The sequence below is a fragment of the Schistocerca gregaria genome, chromosome 1, assembly GCF_023897955.1.
Source record: "Schistocerca gregaria isolate iqSchGreg1 chromosome 1, iqSchGreg1.2, whole genome shotgun sequence".
NCBI classification, from domain to species: Eukaryota; Metazoa; Arthropoda; class Insecta; order Orthoptera; family Acrididae; genus Schistocerca; species Schistocerca gregaria.
Genome location: NC_064920.1, coordinates 1011865716 through 1011882314, shown reverse-complemented (window position 1 = coordinate 1011882314; position 16599 = coordinate 1011865716). Strand labels below are relative to the sequence as shown.

At 43.4% G+C, this 16599-nt stretch overlaps 1 protein-coding gene across 1 annotated transcript in view; it reads right to left on the bottom strand.

Moving 5' to 3' along the window:
- Nucleotides 1–1720: 1720 nt before the first annotated feature.
- The window catches only part of LOC126278779 (seminal metalloprotease 1-like), a 67747-nt gene continuing 52868 nt past the window's right edge, over nt 1721–16599 (bottom strand). The window contains exon 4 of the mRNA XM_049979057.1: nt 1721–2399. Coding sequence (XP_049835014.1) covers nt 1870–2399 — 530 coding nt within the window. The 3' untranslated portion in view covers nt 1721–1869. The remainder of the gene's footprint in view (nt 2400–16599) is intronic.

Genomic DNA, 16599 nt, shown 5'->3' with positions numbered 1-16599 from the left:
ATTTTCATCGTGAATTTCGTGGGTACCTGAACACGGAGCTGCCGCATCGATGAATTGGCTGTGCTACAGAAGGGGACAGCTGTTTCATGAAATGGCCTCCCCGATCACCAGATCTCACTCTGTGTGACTCTTTTCTGTGGAGCCACATTAAAGATCTCGTGTATTTACCGCCTCTACCACTTGATGTAGCAGAGCTCTGAGAGAAAATATGGGTAGTGACTGCCATGCTGGGATGGATATGGCAAGAACTTTGGGTTCGCATATCTAATGTTTGTAAAAAACTTTCAGAGCTTCTCTTCAAAGTGCAGTATGTATGACATTTGTCCAATGTTTAGTTCTTGCATAATAAATAATCAAAAGCGTTCCCGGACTTGATATACACCCTGTACTTTTATCTGTAGAATAGTGAGCAACTTTAGCATGAGCATATTTTGTAATCTATGGTTTCTGTAAGTCTTGTCATGAGACGTGTTTTGTGTCTGTAGGCATGTTATTTCACTGACATGTAAAGGCTGGTTGTGGTATGGATGACCTTAGCATGCTTACTCCCTATAAGAAGTTTTATTATTTGTAATTAAAGGCACATTTTTGTACATTTAATGTAGTTATATGTTCTGCATCAGAGGATGTTATAAGGTCTCTTTCTTAATACTCTGTAGATATTTCATCATTTTAATAATTATATTTTATTTAATATTGATTCTTTCATTAGATGACAAGAAATATACCATCTGTTAGTACTGACACAGTTTTGTACAATATTTTACTATGACTTGATGTTGCATCATCTAGGACACTATAGAGTTTTTTATGAATGCTATGGAAATATTTGTATTTTGTTTTATTCTATATTATAATTTTTAAGATGGTTTTGCCCGTTGGAAATCTGACCTGTATCCTTGTTATGTAACTTGCAAATTATTATGTAAGTGGTGCCACATTTTCAGATTGTTTGGTATTATTTTAGTGGAGTTTAAGCTGATGATGACCAAAAGGTGGTTTTAAGTTATTTTATTTGCCATTGAGTAATCTGCACTGTTGTCATTACAATAGAAGAACATTTGTTTACATAATAAACATTTTGATCCGCTGCACACACTGCTAATAACAGCCTCTGGCACTTTTACCTGGTAACTGTTGGTGTCTTCTAGCATTAGTTTTCTCTGTACTGCTCAGCGTAATTTGTGTATTGTGTTTTGAAGTACCTGTATTGCCATTCAGGTTCATCTGCTGTGGCTTCTTCCAAGAATGTGCATTTGACTGTATTTTAATTACTTATGAAGATGGTACGTAACCTTTTAATAACATGAACTAATGCCTATATTCATGCCTCATTTGTATAATTATTGTAACATGTACTGTAACTTTGTTTTTATAGGAGGGTTTAAAAATGGACATGATGTGTGAAACTAGTCACTACCAATAAATAAATGATACTTCTTAATGTGGCTTTTGACGGATTTCCAAACATTTATTTCAATAAATAGTAATTACGTGCAGCTTGCTGGAGATCTCTAAAAAAAAAAAGAGGCTTTTGACTTTGTTTTTGAAACTTTACACCACATCAAAAGATATGCTGTACTAAACAAAGTGGAGGATGTGGCGGTTGGTGAGCAACGGCATCAGGCATGATCATTTGCTGTGCCTGCCAGTGAGCTCATAGTAGTAAAAATGTTTTAAAGAAGGTCCTTTTCAAGTGTGGGATTGAGTTATAACAGTCTTTTGGCAACAATAAAACAGCACTGGGCTGAAGATTTAATTGTTGCATTTTGTCACAAATGGTAGTGCATAACTTACACATTAAACTTTCGTGGTGGGGCGTCTCCAATGATTTCATTATCACAGACGATTCTTGCCACGTAATGTCACTTACTCCACTAAAGACTTTTTGGTAGTTTCCTCGAATCGCCAATGGCGATCTCGCCTCTCCTCATCATCTTTTTCTGAGGAATGTGAGCTGCTGGAGGAAATTTCGTTCCCAACAGCTTGTAGTGGTGGTTCGTAAGTGTCGATGTTGTTGTGTGCGCTACCTTTTTTGTCGCCTGGTTGTGATGGGGTGCTAGCAACGGTGCTAGTGGGTGGGACCACTTGTGTTACCGACGAGTTGCTGGCTGTGGAGTTGGAGGGGGCGGCGGCAGCTGGCTGTTTCAGGTCGTCGCCCAGGTAGAAGGGCGGCGGGCAGCGGTACAGCCGGTTCAGTTTGGCGACGTCGCCGCGGCTGAAGCGCTCGCGCTGGCCCATGACGGCGACGGCGGCCGGGTCGCGCGGCTCCAGCGTCAGGCTGGAGCCGTCCCTGGAGAAGGCGCGCGCCCGGTAGTGCATCACGCTGCCGTAATCGTAGGGCAGCCCCAGCGTGCGCGTCTGCGACGCCGGCCGCTTCTTGAAGTTGAACTCTCGACCTGCGGGCATCCAAGTGTTAGGCTAATGCATAAGTTCGTGGCGTTTTTGTTTTGAATGTTGGTTCCTGTTGCATTTTTTGACTGTAGTTCACTGTCGCTGTTTTAGGTTGCATATTGTCATTTTGTCATTTGGAGATGGCGAGTGGAGCTGTGGACGCTGGAAAATGGAGTGCAAAATGGTCTGTTTGATTCCAGTAGAGGGGTGACATCCGGCCATTGTGGCCAAGAGGTTCTAGGCGCTTCAATCTGGAACCGCGCGACCGCTACGGTCGCAGGTTCGAATCCTGCCTCGGGCATGGATGAGTGTGATGTCCTTAGGTTGGTTAGGTTTAAGTAGTTCTAAGGTCTAGGGGACCGATGACGTCAGATGTTAAGTGCCATAGTGCTCAGAACCATTTGAACCGTTTGAACAGGGGTGACAGCAGTGAAGACAGCGGGAAACATCTGCACCATGTTTGGGGATTATGCCACTGGACAGAGCACGGCAAGATAATGATTTTCTCGTTTTAAGGAGGATCATTGTGACATGGAGTAGATTGGCTGTTTACGTTCAAGAAGACCTTCGGGGTTCGATGAATATCTTTTAAAAGCATTAATCCACAATGGTCTACGTCAGTTACTCGAGAACTGACAAATGTGATGAACTGTGGTTATTGCACCATCGTGCGACATTTGCATGACCAGCAAGAAGAGATGCACTTGCTGAGCCGGCCCAGTGGCCGAGCGGTTCTAGGCGCTTCAGTCCTGAGCTACGTGACTGCTACGGTCGCAGGTTCGAATCCTGCCTCGGGCATGGATGTGTGTGATGTCCTTAGGTTAGTTCGGTTTAAGTAGTTCAACATCTACATCTACATACATACTCCGCAATCCACCATACGGTGCGTGGCGGAGGGTACCTCTTACCACAACTAGCATCTTCTCTTCATGTTCCACTCCCATACAGAACGAGGGAAAAATGACTGCCTATATGCCTCTGTACGAGCCCTAATCTCTTTTATCTTATCTTCGTGGTCTTTCCGCGAAATATAAGTTGGCAGCAGTAAAGTTGTACTGCAGTCAGCCTCAAATGCTGGTTCTCTAAATTTCCTCAGTAGCGATTCGCGAAAAGAACGCCTCCTTTCCTCCAGAGACTCCTGTCCGAGTTCCTGAAGCATTTCCGTAACACTCGCGTGATGATCAAACCTACCAGTAACAAATCTAGCAGTCCACCTCTGAATTGCTTCTATGTCCTCCCTCAATCCGACCTGATAGGGAACCCATACGCTCGAGCAGTACTCAAGAATAGGTCGTATTAGTGTTTTATAAGCGGTCTCCTTTACAGATGAACCACATCTTCCCAAAATTCTACCAATGAACCGAACACGACTATCCGCCTTCCCTAAAACTGCTATTACATGTTTGTCCCACTTCATATCGCTGTGCAGTGTTACGCCCAAACATTTAATCGATGTTACTGTGTCAAGCGCTACACTACTAACGAAGTATTCAACCATTACGGGATTCTTTTTCTTATTCATCTGCATTAATTTACATTTGTCTATATTTAGAGTTAGCTGCCATTTTTGCACCAATCACAAATCCTGTCCAAGTCATCTTGTATCCTCCTACACTCACTCAATGGCGACACCTTCCCGTATATCACAGCATCATCAGCAAATAGCCGCACATTGCTATCCACCCTATCCAAAAGATCACTTATGTAGATAGAAAGCAGCAGCGGACCTACCACACTTCCCTGGGGCACTCCAGATGATACCCTTACCTCCGATGAACACTCACCATCGAGGACAACGTACTGGGTTCTATTACTCGAGCCACTTACATATTTGGGAACCAGTCCGATATGCTCGTACCTTAGTTAGGAGGCTGCAGTGGGGCACCGAGTCAAACGCTTTCCGGAAGTCAAGGAATATGACATCCGTCTGATACCCTTCATCCATGGTTCGCAAGATATCATGTGAAAAAAGTGCGAGTTGCGTTTCGCAGGAGCGATGCTTTCTAAAGCCATGCTGATGCATGGACAGCAACTTCTCTGTCTCAAGGAAATTCATTACATTCGAACTGAGAATATGTTCGAGAATCCTGCAACAAACAGATGTTAAGGATATTGGTCTGTAATTTTGAGGATCCATCCTTCTACCCTTCTTATACACAGGCGTCACCTGCGCTTTTTTTCCAGTCGCTCGGGATAAATGCAAGCTAAGTAAGGAGCCAATGCAGTAGAGTACTCTCTGTAAATTATTTATTTTCAACCCATTCAGCTGCTTCACAACCCCAGGGATGTCTATCACTATGTCTTACATACGGGAATCTGTACGAGACTCAAACGGCGGTATGTTTGTACGATCCTTCTGCGTGAAAGATTCTAGGGGAACTGATGACCGCAGATGTTAAGTCCCATAGAGCTCAGAGCCATTTGAATCATTTGATTTGCACTTACTGATTGTTGTGATTCGTGGCTTAGAGCATGCGGTACCCATACACCCGATTTTTGAACAGATGCATCTCTTCTTGCTCGTCATCAACCGGCTCGTGAACAACACCGACCAGTCCTATCCTTTATCGTTACTGGTGACGAGAAATTGTATCTTTAAACTGACATAAAGAAAACAAAAGAAAGGTTGAACCCAAAGAAAGCAACAGTTTCCGCCTCCCCCGCTCCCCGTACAAAGACCTGCGCACATCCACAGAAGATAATGTTATGCACCTGGTGGAACAGCGGCGGTGTTGTGTACCACGAATTGCTAACCAGAGGTGTAACCATCACTGTTGACATTTATTGTCAACAACTGAGACGTCTTGTAGACGCATACCAAGAAAAACGACCAGATAGATTGCGTGAATTGTTGCTACTCTGCGATAACGCCCTCCCGCCTTCTACTAGACACAAAAACCGCTGTACGGTAGTTGGGTTGGGAAGTCATTCTGCACCCACCTTATTCACCGGATCTTGCGCCTGCGGATTTTCATCTATTCTGCTATCTATCGAACAATCTTCAAGGAACTTCCTTTCCGGATGAAAATGCGCTCCGAACATGGTTCGACGACATCTTAAAACCACGTGATTTCCACAGTTGCGGAATCGAAAAATTAATCCAGCGTTGACAGATTGATGTAAACAGTGAAAGAGAATATATCATTGATGACTAAAATCTGTTTGTGTGTCTGTTGTGTTTGTTAAACTCACGGAACAATGTTACAAACTAATGCACCAACCTAGCACTTTGAATGACGTAGAGGGATCGTCCCTAGATGTAGAAGCACTATTTTATGGTGGTCAGAACACTTCGCTAATGCCTCCTCCCCATCAAATCCCTCGTATATGACAACATTGCAAATTACTCAATGGCAAATAAAATAACTTAAAATCACTTTTTGGTCTTCATTAGCTCAAAATCCACTAAAATAATACCAAACCATGTGAAAATATGGCACCACTTACAGTATAATTTGCAAATTACGTAACAAGAATGCAGCTCAAATTGCCAATGGGCAAAACAATGTTAAAAATTACAATATAGCACAAAATAAAATATAATTATCTCGTTATAAACACATTTTTATCAACTCTCGTAACGTGATAACTTAGTCGTAAGCCTTTGTTGGGAGGGAGATCCCGAAGCTTAATACAGTTGTGCTGCCCAATTGGTAAGGATTTCCTCCCTCGCGTACAATCTCACTTTTTGTATAATGAACAAATCTCTCACTCTACAGCGGAGTTTGTGCTGTTTTGAGTCTTCATGGTAGATTAAAATTGTGGTGGATTGGAATCGAACATGGAACCTTGCCCTTCACGTGCGAGGTTTTCAAAACGCATAATGTCCACTGGTGGACAAACTTGAGTTTGAAATGAAATCATGTATTTCCACACACTCTCTACACGCTTCTACAATCAGACCCCATCAAAATGCATTTTACACTTGCAAAATAAGCTTTCAGAAGTAGAAAATATAACAAATAGCATTTTGTTCTCTAACAGGAATGAATGAAACTGACTCAATTTACTTCATTTTCATGTTTTATTAAGCAATGTTGTTTGTAATGTCACACTGGTGGACTAATGTGAAAAGTTTTAACTGACCAACAATGGCAAGTTGGTATTCGTTTTCAGAGTTATAGCATTTTTTTTCATTCTGATTTAGAAATATAGAAGTCAGATGTAAAAACTTAGTTCTGTTAAGGCGGGGAGAATAATAAAGTGTGGGCGTGTGACAGATGGAGATTAAATGAATCGTGGAACAAGAAGATGAATGAAGAAGAAATAACAAAGGGAACCCAACAAACCGCATTTAGCTCATAATCTTCGCCACAGATAAAAGTATAGAAGTGTTAAACTTGGCGAATCTGCCGACTATTCTGCGGTTCCTGAACGACCCTTCCAGAGCTGTCTAAATGTGCTCTTAAGAGTGTCTGTCATTACATGCACGCAATGAGAGGGACACCTGTCATGTCGGTACCACACTGACTGCCGTATGTCACGTCCAGCGGCATATCTTACGAATTCGGGATATCTGAATGTACTTAGATTCCAATCAATAAAACAGGGACCAATGATGTGGGTGTTGAAGAACACGTATCAAACGTTGATAGACCAAATGCGTTTTTTATCCACTTCGAGTCACTGTGGGTTTTCAACTGACGATTAGTACGTAATGCGAAGACTGACTTCAGACTGACTTCCCCATGGTATGTAATGGTGCTTCTCCTTAAATATATTATACTAGTACTGACATGTGATTACATTTTCACGCAATTTGGGTGCATAGATCCTGAGAAATCAGTACCCAGAACAACCACCTCTACCCGAATAACGGCTTTGATACACCTGGGCTTTAAGTCAAACAGAGCTTGGATGGTGTGTACAGGTACAGATGCACACGCAGCTTCGACACGATCCCACAGTTCATCAAGAGTAGTGACTGGCTTAGTGTGACGAGCCAGTTGCTCGGCCACCATTGACCAGACTTTTCAGTTGGTGAGAGATCTGGAGAACGTGCTGGCCAGGGCAGCAGTCGAACATTTTCTGTATCCAGAAAGGCCCGTACAGGACCTGCAACATGCGGTCGTGCATTATCATGCTGAAATGTAAGGTTTCGCAGGGATAGAATGAAGGGTAGAGCCACGGGTCATAACACATCTGAAATGTAACGTCCACTGTTCAAAGTGCCGTCAATGCGAAGAAGAGGTGACCGAGACGTGTAACCAATGGCACCCCATAGCATCACGCCGGGTGATACGCCAGTATGGCGATGGCGAATACACGCTTCCAATGTGCGTTCACCGCGATGTCGCCAAACACGGATGTGACCATCATGATGCTGTAAACAGAACCTGGAATCATCCGAAAAAATGACGTTTTGCCATTCGTGCACCCAGGTTCGTCGTTGAGTCGAACTGTTCGTGCAGATGGTTGTTGTCTTGCAAACGTCCCCATCTGTTGACTCAGGGATCGAGACGTGGCTGCACGATCCGTTACAGCCATGCAGGTAAGATGCCTGTCATCTCGACTGCTAGTGATACGAGGCCGTTGGGATGCAGTATGGCGTTCCGTATTACTCTTCTGAACCCACCGATTCCACATTCTGCTAACAGTCATTGGATCTCGACCAACAATAGCAGCAGTGTCGCGATACGATAAACCGCAATCGCGATAGGCTACAATCCGACCTTTATCAAAGTCGGAAACGTGATGGTACGCATTTCTCCTTCTTACACGAGGCATCACACCAGAATTTCACGAGGCAACGCCGGTCAACTGCTGTCTGTATATGAGAAATCGATTTGAAACTTTCCTCATGTCAGCACGTTGTAGGTGTCGCCACCGACGCCACCCTTTTGTGAATGCTCTGAAAAGCTAATCATTTACATATCACAGCATCTTCTTCCAGTCGGATAAATTTCGCGTATGTAGCACGTCATCTTCGTGGTGCAGCAATTTTAATGGCGAGTAGTGTATATAATGTGTGTGAGTGTGTGTGTGTGTGCGTAAGCTGCACAATTGCTGGACTAGTATCGGAAATCTTCAGCAAAATCTTATAAGTACTGTTTTTTAACATAGGCCAAAGAAATGTGCTGATGGGATTCATGTAATTATTAAGTTATGTGACTGTTCTAACCAACTTATCAATTTTTCATGTTGGCAACTCCACATGCTGATGTTACTGAAGATGGGTATGTGACCGAAACTACCCTGACTCTTAACATCTAAGTTATCCTAAATCTTACAGATTTACCTCTGTCAAAACTCTCCTTCTTACTAAACTTACTGCCGGCCTTTGTGGCCCAGCGGTTCTAGGCGCTTCAGTCCGGAACCGCGCTGCTGCTGCGGTCGTAGGATCGAATGCTGCCTCGGTTATGAATGTGTGTGATGTACTTAGGTAAGTCAGGTTTAAGCAGTTCTAAGTCTAGGGGACTGATGACTTTAGATGTTAATTCCCATAGTGCTCAGAGCCATTTGAACTAAACTCACTGCCTACCTTGCTGGACCAACGCTCCTAGCCTTTGCTCTGTTTATAACAGTGTATGTCGGGAGACAGATAGAGAGAGAGAGAGAGAGAGAGAGAGAGAGAGAGAGAGAGAAGGGGATGTGAGATCTGGGGTTGGCTGTTGGCAGACAGCCTGCTCCTATGGAATAGCACCTATCTTACGGTACCCGTACGACTGAGGATCTCCATCAACAGTGTCACTCCATGGGACGCTGTGCGGTCATTGCATGTGCCACTTAGAGATATTTGAAATTCGTCAGAACACTAGCGCGTAGTATGGTGAACAGAGACCACATGCCACCACACGTCCTCCCCTGCAGCCAGATACTGGCGATGAACACATTTCTTCTACTATCAGATTTCGAACCACCTACCTGAGAGTCGAGCGCCACCACACAGCCATATGTTAGATACTCTGGCTACGGAGGTGGCTTGAAGTGATTTTAAGAAACCACATGTTACTTACTGGTCCTACGGGGATATGAAACCCAACCCTCACAATGGTCTGTTAAGTGTCTTAGCTTCTGTGTATCCTCGGTTACTTACATAGCCAGCCAGTGCAGATATTTAAAAAAAAATTAATTCACAATATTGCAGAATTCATAAACAAGGCGAAAGGGTACCGGCAAAAATGTGTCAGATACAATTTTTTTTTTTGTCGCAGCTTAATGTCTCCTCGTTCGTGAGACTACACAAATACGCGCTTTGGCACTCGATAGAAAAACTGAAACAACTTGCGCTCGATAATGTGCAGGGCTTCTTTGTTTCAGATTCTTTACTCAGGTCTATCACGAAGTGTCCATTGTTCTCCCACTGAACACGCAGTTTCTGTCTTGCAATTCTGGTCTTAGTTTTTTAAATTTTTAATCAAATGGTGTACAGAGCCTAAAAATTACATGAATAGATGTTTTCTGTGTTTACATATTTCGTTTGGCACCCCCTTATTCTGCCTGAATTGGAGGCAGTTTGTAATTCAGTAACGAAACTTGCAGATTTATTGTTTCTATTGGAACCGTTATTACTATTATTGTTGTTTTGTAGTTATCACCACCGTCGTTGCCATTCTACATAGGACCGATTGCGGTGAATCAGAGTTAGTGTTTGCTGTTAAATACATAATATAAACGTCGAATTTTTGAAATACCATCCGTAGTGCACGAAGCTGTACGTTATTTTTACTTCCCATTAGTCAAGAAATTTAGATTTATAAAGAGAGAGCGGACAGCTGTTACGGCGCTTTATTCGGGAGGGACGACAATCAAATCGTTGTCCTGCTGGTCTGATTGTTTCCGGGGCGTCCACTTAGGACGAAGTGTTAGTGTGTATTGAACCGGGGACCTAGAAACGACGGAGAGGCCGTGCGGTTCTAGGCGCTGCAGTTTGGAACCGAACGACCGCTACGGTCGCAGGTTCGAATCCTGCCTCGGGCATGGATGTGTGTGATGTCCTTAGGTTAGTTAGGTTTAAGTAGTTCTAAGTTCTAGGGGACTATGACCTCAGATGTTAAGTCCCATAGTGCTCAGAGCCATTTGAACCATTTTTGACCGTCGTAAATAAAGCAGGTGCGATAGCACATACAAGTCTCACAGAAATTAAAACAACAAATAAAAGGGTGTGAGCTATGTTACATTAAAAGAATTCAGGAACGCAACTTCAAAAACGTTAAAAACCTGTTTTGACAGAACACAGAGAAACTGTGTGATTGTGAAACTGTTGCGTTCACTTGTTGCAGTTTATGTGAGAAACTATTATGTTTTCATCATTTCCTTGGCACCGATCACATCCACATTTACACGAACACCTTAATTGGCCAACGAGGCATATCTCACTCACTCACCAGGCGCACAAATTATGTGCGCCGATAAGAGATTCCTGTCATATTACACAGACACACGCACTGTCACTAATGCCGTACGTGGCACCCCGCCTCCTCCCCCCTCCTCCTGTGTTTTACGGTGGAGGATTCGGTTGAATCGTCGCTTTGTCATCAAATGTTTGCGGTTCCCATTCGAAATCCTCTTCCTTTCGGCTGCTAACAGAGTAGTTGTACAGAATCAACTGTCATTGTAGGCCCCTTCCTTACACATTGCTGTTGCAAACGGACGTTACACCGCGACACAGGCACAGATTTGAATACAGCGAACAGCGAAAATAAATCAATAAAACAATGGTTCTAGTGAGGTTCGAAAATGACTCGCTCGCTTTGCAGTGCAGCATCGTGACGACCACGACACCGTTACACTTTCCGGCTCCTCTATGTTGCATTTCTTATTTGTGGACCATTCACTGTTTCTATTTTGCTTTTTTTTTCATAGTTCAGTACATGTTCTTCCTTTTTTCGTGTTTGATTTACGTTAAGCTTTTGACAGGTTGTCCACTGGGCCCTCTTAGCACTAAATCTGAGAGGGTTGCGATGGGGAGTTTCTCTTGTTAGTTTGATCGTTTAATATCTTTTCACGAGTAGTTCTTCCATTTCTCTGAGAGTTTTCGTGTAACAACCTCGTTCACTGGCCGAACGGTTCTAGGCGCTTCAGTCTGGAACCGCGCTGCTACTACGGTCGCAGCTTCGAACCGTACCTCGGGCATTGATGTCTGTGATATCCTTAGGTTAGTTAGGTTTATGTAGTTCCAAGTTCTAGGGGACTGATGACCTTAGAAGTCTCATAGTAACTAGTGCCATTTGAACCATTTGAACCTCTTTCACTAGTCCGCACTTGAGGTGAAAAGTAATTTTTCGTTTCGAGACCGCTTTGAACCTAGACAAATTCAATGGCACTAATGTAGAAGATGGGGAACTTTGTGGCCGTGGTTCTGTGCTAATGACTCCACTAGGTAATGCATTTCCTGTGCTTTGTGCCCTTTCGATACGTTGAAAGTTCCGCTTTTCAAATATTCTATTCAAATTCTACACCGTTTTCCCTTCAACCAAACCAAAATTTCACAGTCCCTTGTAGAAGCTGTTCCATCTTTATTTTAACTGTAGGAAATAATGCAACTCATTTTCCGTTACAGAAAGCGTTACCCGTTCTGATATGTGGTAGCAACCGACTAGCGAACCGGTATTTAAATGCACTTGTATTCATTTCTTGTAGTTAACCTATGCACTTTTAACATAGTACAAGATACAACCATTCATACGTCACTTTTGTTGTTCAGTGGGGTGTTAACTTACACAGTACTCCATGAATAGGACTAAACACACCAATAACAGCTGAAGACATTACATGAAGACTTGGATAAAAAGCGACCCAGTGAATCCGGTCACGATACAATTCATCTACATCTACATGATTACTCGGCTATTCTCAATAAAGTGCCTGGCAGAGGTTTCAATGAACCACCTTCAAGCTGTCTCTCTACCTTTCCACTCTTGAACGGCACGCTGGAAAAACGAGCACTTAAATTTCTCTTTGCGAGCCCTGATTTCTCTTATTTTATCGTGATAATCATTTCTCCCTATGTAGGTGGGTGGCAACAGAATGTTTCCGCAATCAGAAGAGAAAACTGGTGATTGAAATTTCACGAGAAGATCCCGTCGCAACGAAAAACGCCTTTGTTTTAATGAATGCCACTCCAATTCACGTATCATGTCTGTGGCACTCTCTCCTCTACTTCGCGATAATACAAAACGAGCTGCCCTTCTTTGTACTTTTTCGATGTCATCCGTCAGTCCCACCTGCTGCGGATCCCACACCGCACAGCAGTACTCCAGAATAGGTCGGACAAGCGTAGTGTAAGCAGTCTCTTTAGTAGACCTGTTGCACCTTCTAAGTGTTCTGCCAATGAATCGCAGTCTTTGGTTTGCTTTACCCACAATATTATCTATGTGATCATTCCAATTTACGTTATTTCTAATTGTAATCCCTAAGTATTTAGTTGAATTTACAGCCTTCAGATTTGTGTCACTTACCGTGTAATCGAAATTTAGCTGACTGCTTTTAGTACTCAAGTGAATAACTTCACACTTTTCCTTATTCAGAGTAAATTGCCACTTTTCGCACTATACAGATATTTTATCTAAATCATTTTGCAAGTCGTTTTGATCATCTGATGACTTTACAAAGCGGTAAATGACAGCATCATCTGCAAACAATCTATTACGTACCGCCACCTAATTTCCCCTGGACAACTCGTATTTCATTGCCGAATTTCTACTTAAAAAATGGTAGCCAATAAGATGCAACGTGTTCAGTAATGTTAACACTGATCTTGTATATTTATCTTGTAAACTGATTCATCCCACATTGCTTCGATAAAAGACCCGCTCAAAAGATATATGTTCAAAAATGTTCAAATGTGTGTGAATTCCTAAGGGACCAAACTGCTTAGGTCACCCGTCCCTAGACTTACACACTACATAAACTAACTTATGCTAAGAACAACACACACACCCATGCCCGAGGTATGACTCGAACCTACGGCGGGAGCGACCACTCCGCGCGGCAGTGATCTATGGAACATGTAGCTAACTAACCAACTAACTAATATTAACTTTTCACTTCGAACGTTATTTCCGTACAATGCGTCGTCTTCGAAATATTTAGATATGTCATGTTAGAACAATCACCCTGTATAAGGGAAGATTAGCAGGTTTCCCGTTTAGAAATTGCATATCAATGTTGTTGTTTGAGAGAAGGTTGCGTTATGCCTCGTGTAAGAAAGATAAATATCTGTGAGCATATGTCGGATTTGACAGCGGTAGAATCGTGGTATATCGGTACTATCGTTTATCGTCGTACCACGGTGCTGCTGCTTATATTAGTCGGAATCACACAACTGTCATGCCAATACATAATTTATAAGTTCAGGAGTTCATACTGAACGCCAGGGCCGTCATGGAACGCACCTAGCGTCCGAAAAGACACATATTGTCCGATCGGCCATGCAGGAACGAACACTCTCATCACGTACCTTGAATCATATACTTACATGGATATGGTGTCTGTTCGGACATGCCCGAAAGAACGGACACCATACCCATATAAGTATATAGTTCTGGCAACACCGGTCATGACCTTTTTCTGTGCGGATGCACACATATTCACAGAACTCTTACTCTTGGTACAACAAACGAGTTAGAAAACTGCTGTGGAAGCAAACGGAACTTCACAGCAAACATAAACATAGCCAAAGCCTTGCAGACAAACAAAAATTACGCGAAGCGAAATGTAGTGTGAGGAGGGCTATGCGAGAGGCTTTCAATGAATTCGAAAGTAAAGTTCTATGTACTGACTTGGCAGAAAATCCTAAGAAATTTTGGTCATATGTCAAAGCATTAGGTGGATCAAAACAAAATGTCCAGACACTCTGTGACCAAAATGGTACTGAAACAGAGGATGACAGACTAAAGGCCGAAATACTAAATGTCTTCTTCCAAAGCTCTGTCATAGAGGAAGACTGCACTGTGCTTCCTTCTCTAGATTGTCGCACAGTTGACATAATGGTTGATATCGAAATAGACGACAGAGGGATAGAGAAACAATTAAAATCGCTCAAAAGAGGAAAGGCCGCTGGTCCTGATGGGATACCAGTTCGATTTTACACAGATACGCGAAGGAACTTGCCCCCCTTCTTGCAGCGGTGTGCCGTAGGTCTCTAGAAGAGCGAAGCGTTCCAAAGGATTGGAAAAGGGCACAGGTCATCCCCGTTTTCAAGAAGGGACGCCGAACAGATGTGCAGAACTATAGACCTATATCTCTAACGTCGATCAGTTGTAGAATTTTGGAACACGTATTATGTTCGAGTATAATGACTTTTCTCTAGACTAGAAATCTACTCTGTAGGAATCAGTATGGGTTTCGAAAAAGACGATCGCGTGAAACCCAGCTCGCGCTATTCGTCCACGAGACTCAGAGGGCCATAGACACGGGTTCCCAGGTAGATGCAGTGTTTCTTGACTTCCGCAAGACGTACGACATAGTTCCCCACAGTCGTTTAATGAACAAAGTAAGTGCATGTGAACTATCAGACCAATTGTGTGATTGGATTGAAGAGTTCCTAGATAACAGAACGCAGCATGTCATTCTCAATGGAGAGAAGTCTTCCGAAGTAAGAGTGATTTCAGGTGTGCCGCAGGGGAGTGTCATAGGACCGTTGCTATTCACAATATACATAAATGACCTGGTGGATGACATCGGAAGTTCACTGAGGCTTTTTGCAGATGATGCTGTGGTGTATCGAGAGGTTGCAACAATGGAAAATTGTACTGAAATGCAGGAGGATCTGCAGCGAATTGACGCATGGTGCACGGAATGGCAATTGAATCTCAATGTAGACAAGTGTAATGTAATGCGAATACATAGAAAGATAGGTCCCTTATCATTTAGCTACAAAATAGCAGGTCAGCAACTGGAAACAGTTAATTTCATAAATTATCTGGGAGTACGCATTATGAGTGATTTAAAATGGAATGATCATATAAAGTTGATCGTCGGTAAAGCAGATACCAGACTGAGATTCATTGGAAGAATCCTCTAAGGAAATGCAATCCGACAACAAAGGAAGTAGGTTACAGTACGCTAGTTCGCCCACTGCTTGAATACTGCTCAGCAGTGTGGGATCCGCACCAGATAGGGTTGATAGAAGAGATAGAGAAGATCCAACGGAGAGCAGCGCGCTTCGTTACAGGATCATTTAGTAATCGCGAAAGCTTTACGGAGATGATAGATAAACTCCAGTGGAAGACTCTGCAGGAGAGACGCTCAGTAGCTCGATACGGGCTTTTGTTTAAGTTTCGAGAACATACCTTCACCGAAGCGTCAAGCAGTATATTGCTCCCTCCTACGTATATCTAGCGAAGAGACCATGAGGATAAAATCAGAGAGATTAGAGCCCACACAGAAGCATACCGACAATCCTCCTTTCCACGTACAATACGAGACTGGAATAGAAGGGAGAACCGATAGAGGTACTCAAGGTACCCTTCGCCACACACCGACAGGTGGCTTGCGGAGTATGGCTGTAAATGTAGATGTAGATGTAGACCTGGTAAGAATGTCTACCACGAGTAAGGAGTGTGTTGGGGTGGGGCACTAGGAATGTAGTTTGTGGACATACAAAAGTGATAATGTGGGTCTCGCCGGAGGCGTGCGCGAGATAGTCCCTGCAGTCGCGCTTTCTTCTGTGCCCTCGGTGGTTCAGATGGATAGAGCGTCTACCATGTAAGCAGGAGAGTCCGGGTTCGAGTCCCGGTCGGGGCAAACATTTCCACCTGTCCCCGTTGATATATATCAACGCCCGTAAGCAGCTGACGGTATTAATACAATTACAATTTCGTACCTTGACTCAGGAAACGGGCTTGTTTACATCAAGGCAAGTGTCCGTAATGTCGGTGCGACGGCGTCTGGAGCGCCACAGACCGTCACACGGCGACCGTTGTGGCTACTTTCTTGGCGCATCTCTAGAGAAAGACGCGTAGACAGTGCTGCTTCCGGCGTCAACACTGTGCGCTGAAGTAATATTGAGCCGTCTTTTCAGACGAGTGCCGGTTCTGTGTACGGCATAACAAATGGACATATGCATACTTGGTGTCTGCAAGGTGAATGAAAGTTGCCACATTGCATTCGTCGTTGTCTTACAGACACAGCGCCTCGCGTGCTGGTGAGGACTGCCACTCGGCACACAACACGATCGCTTCTCGTTGACATAGTTGGTAGTTCCGACAGATGGCGTTATGTTCCATATGTCTTTTACGCATGAAGTTATGAATCATCACG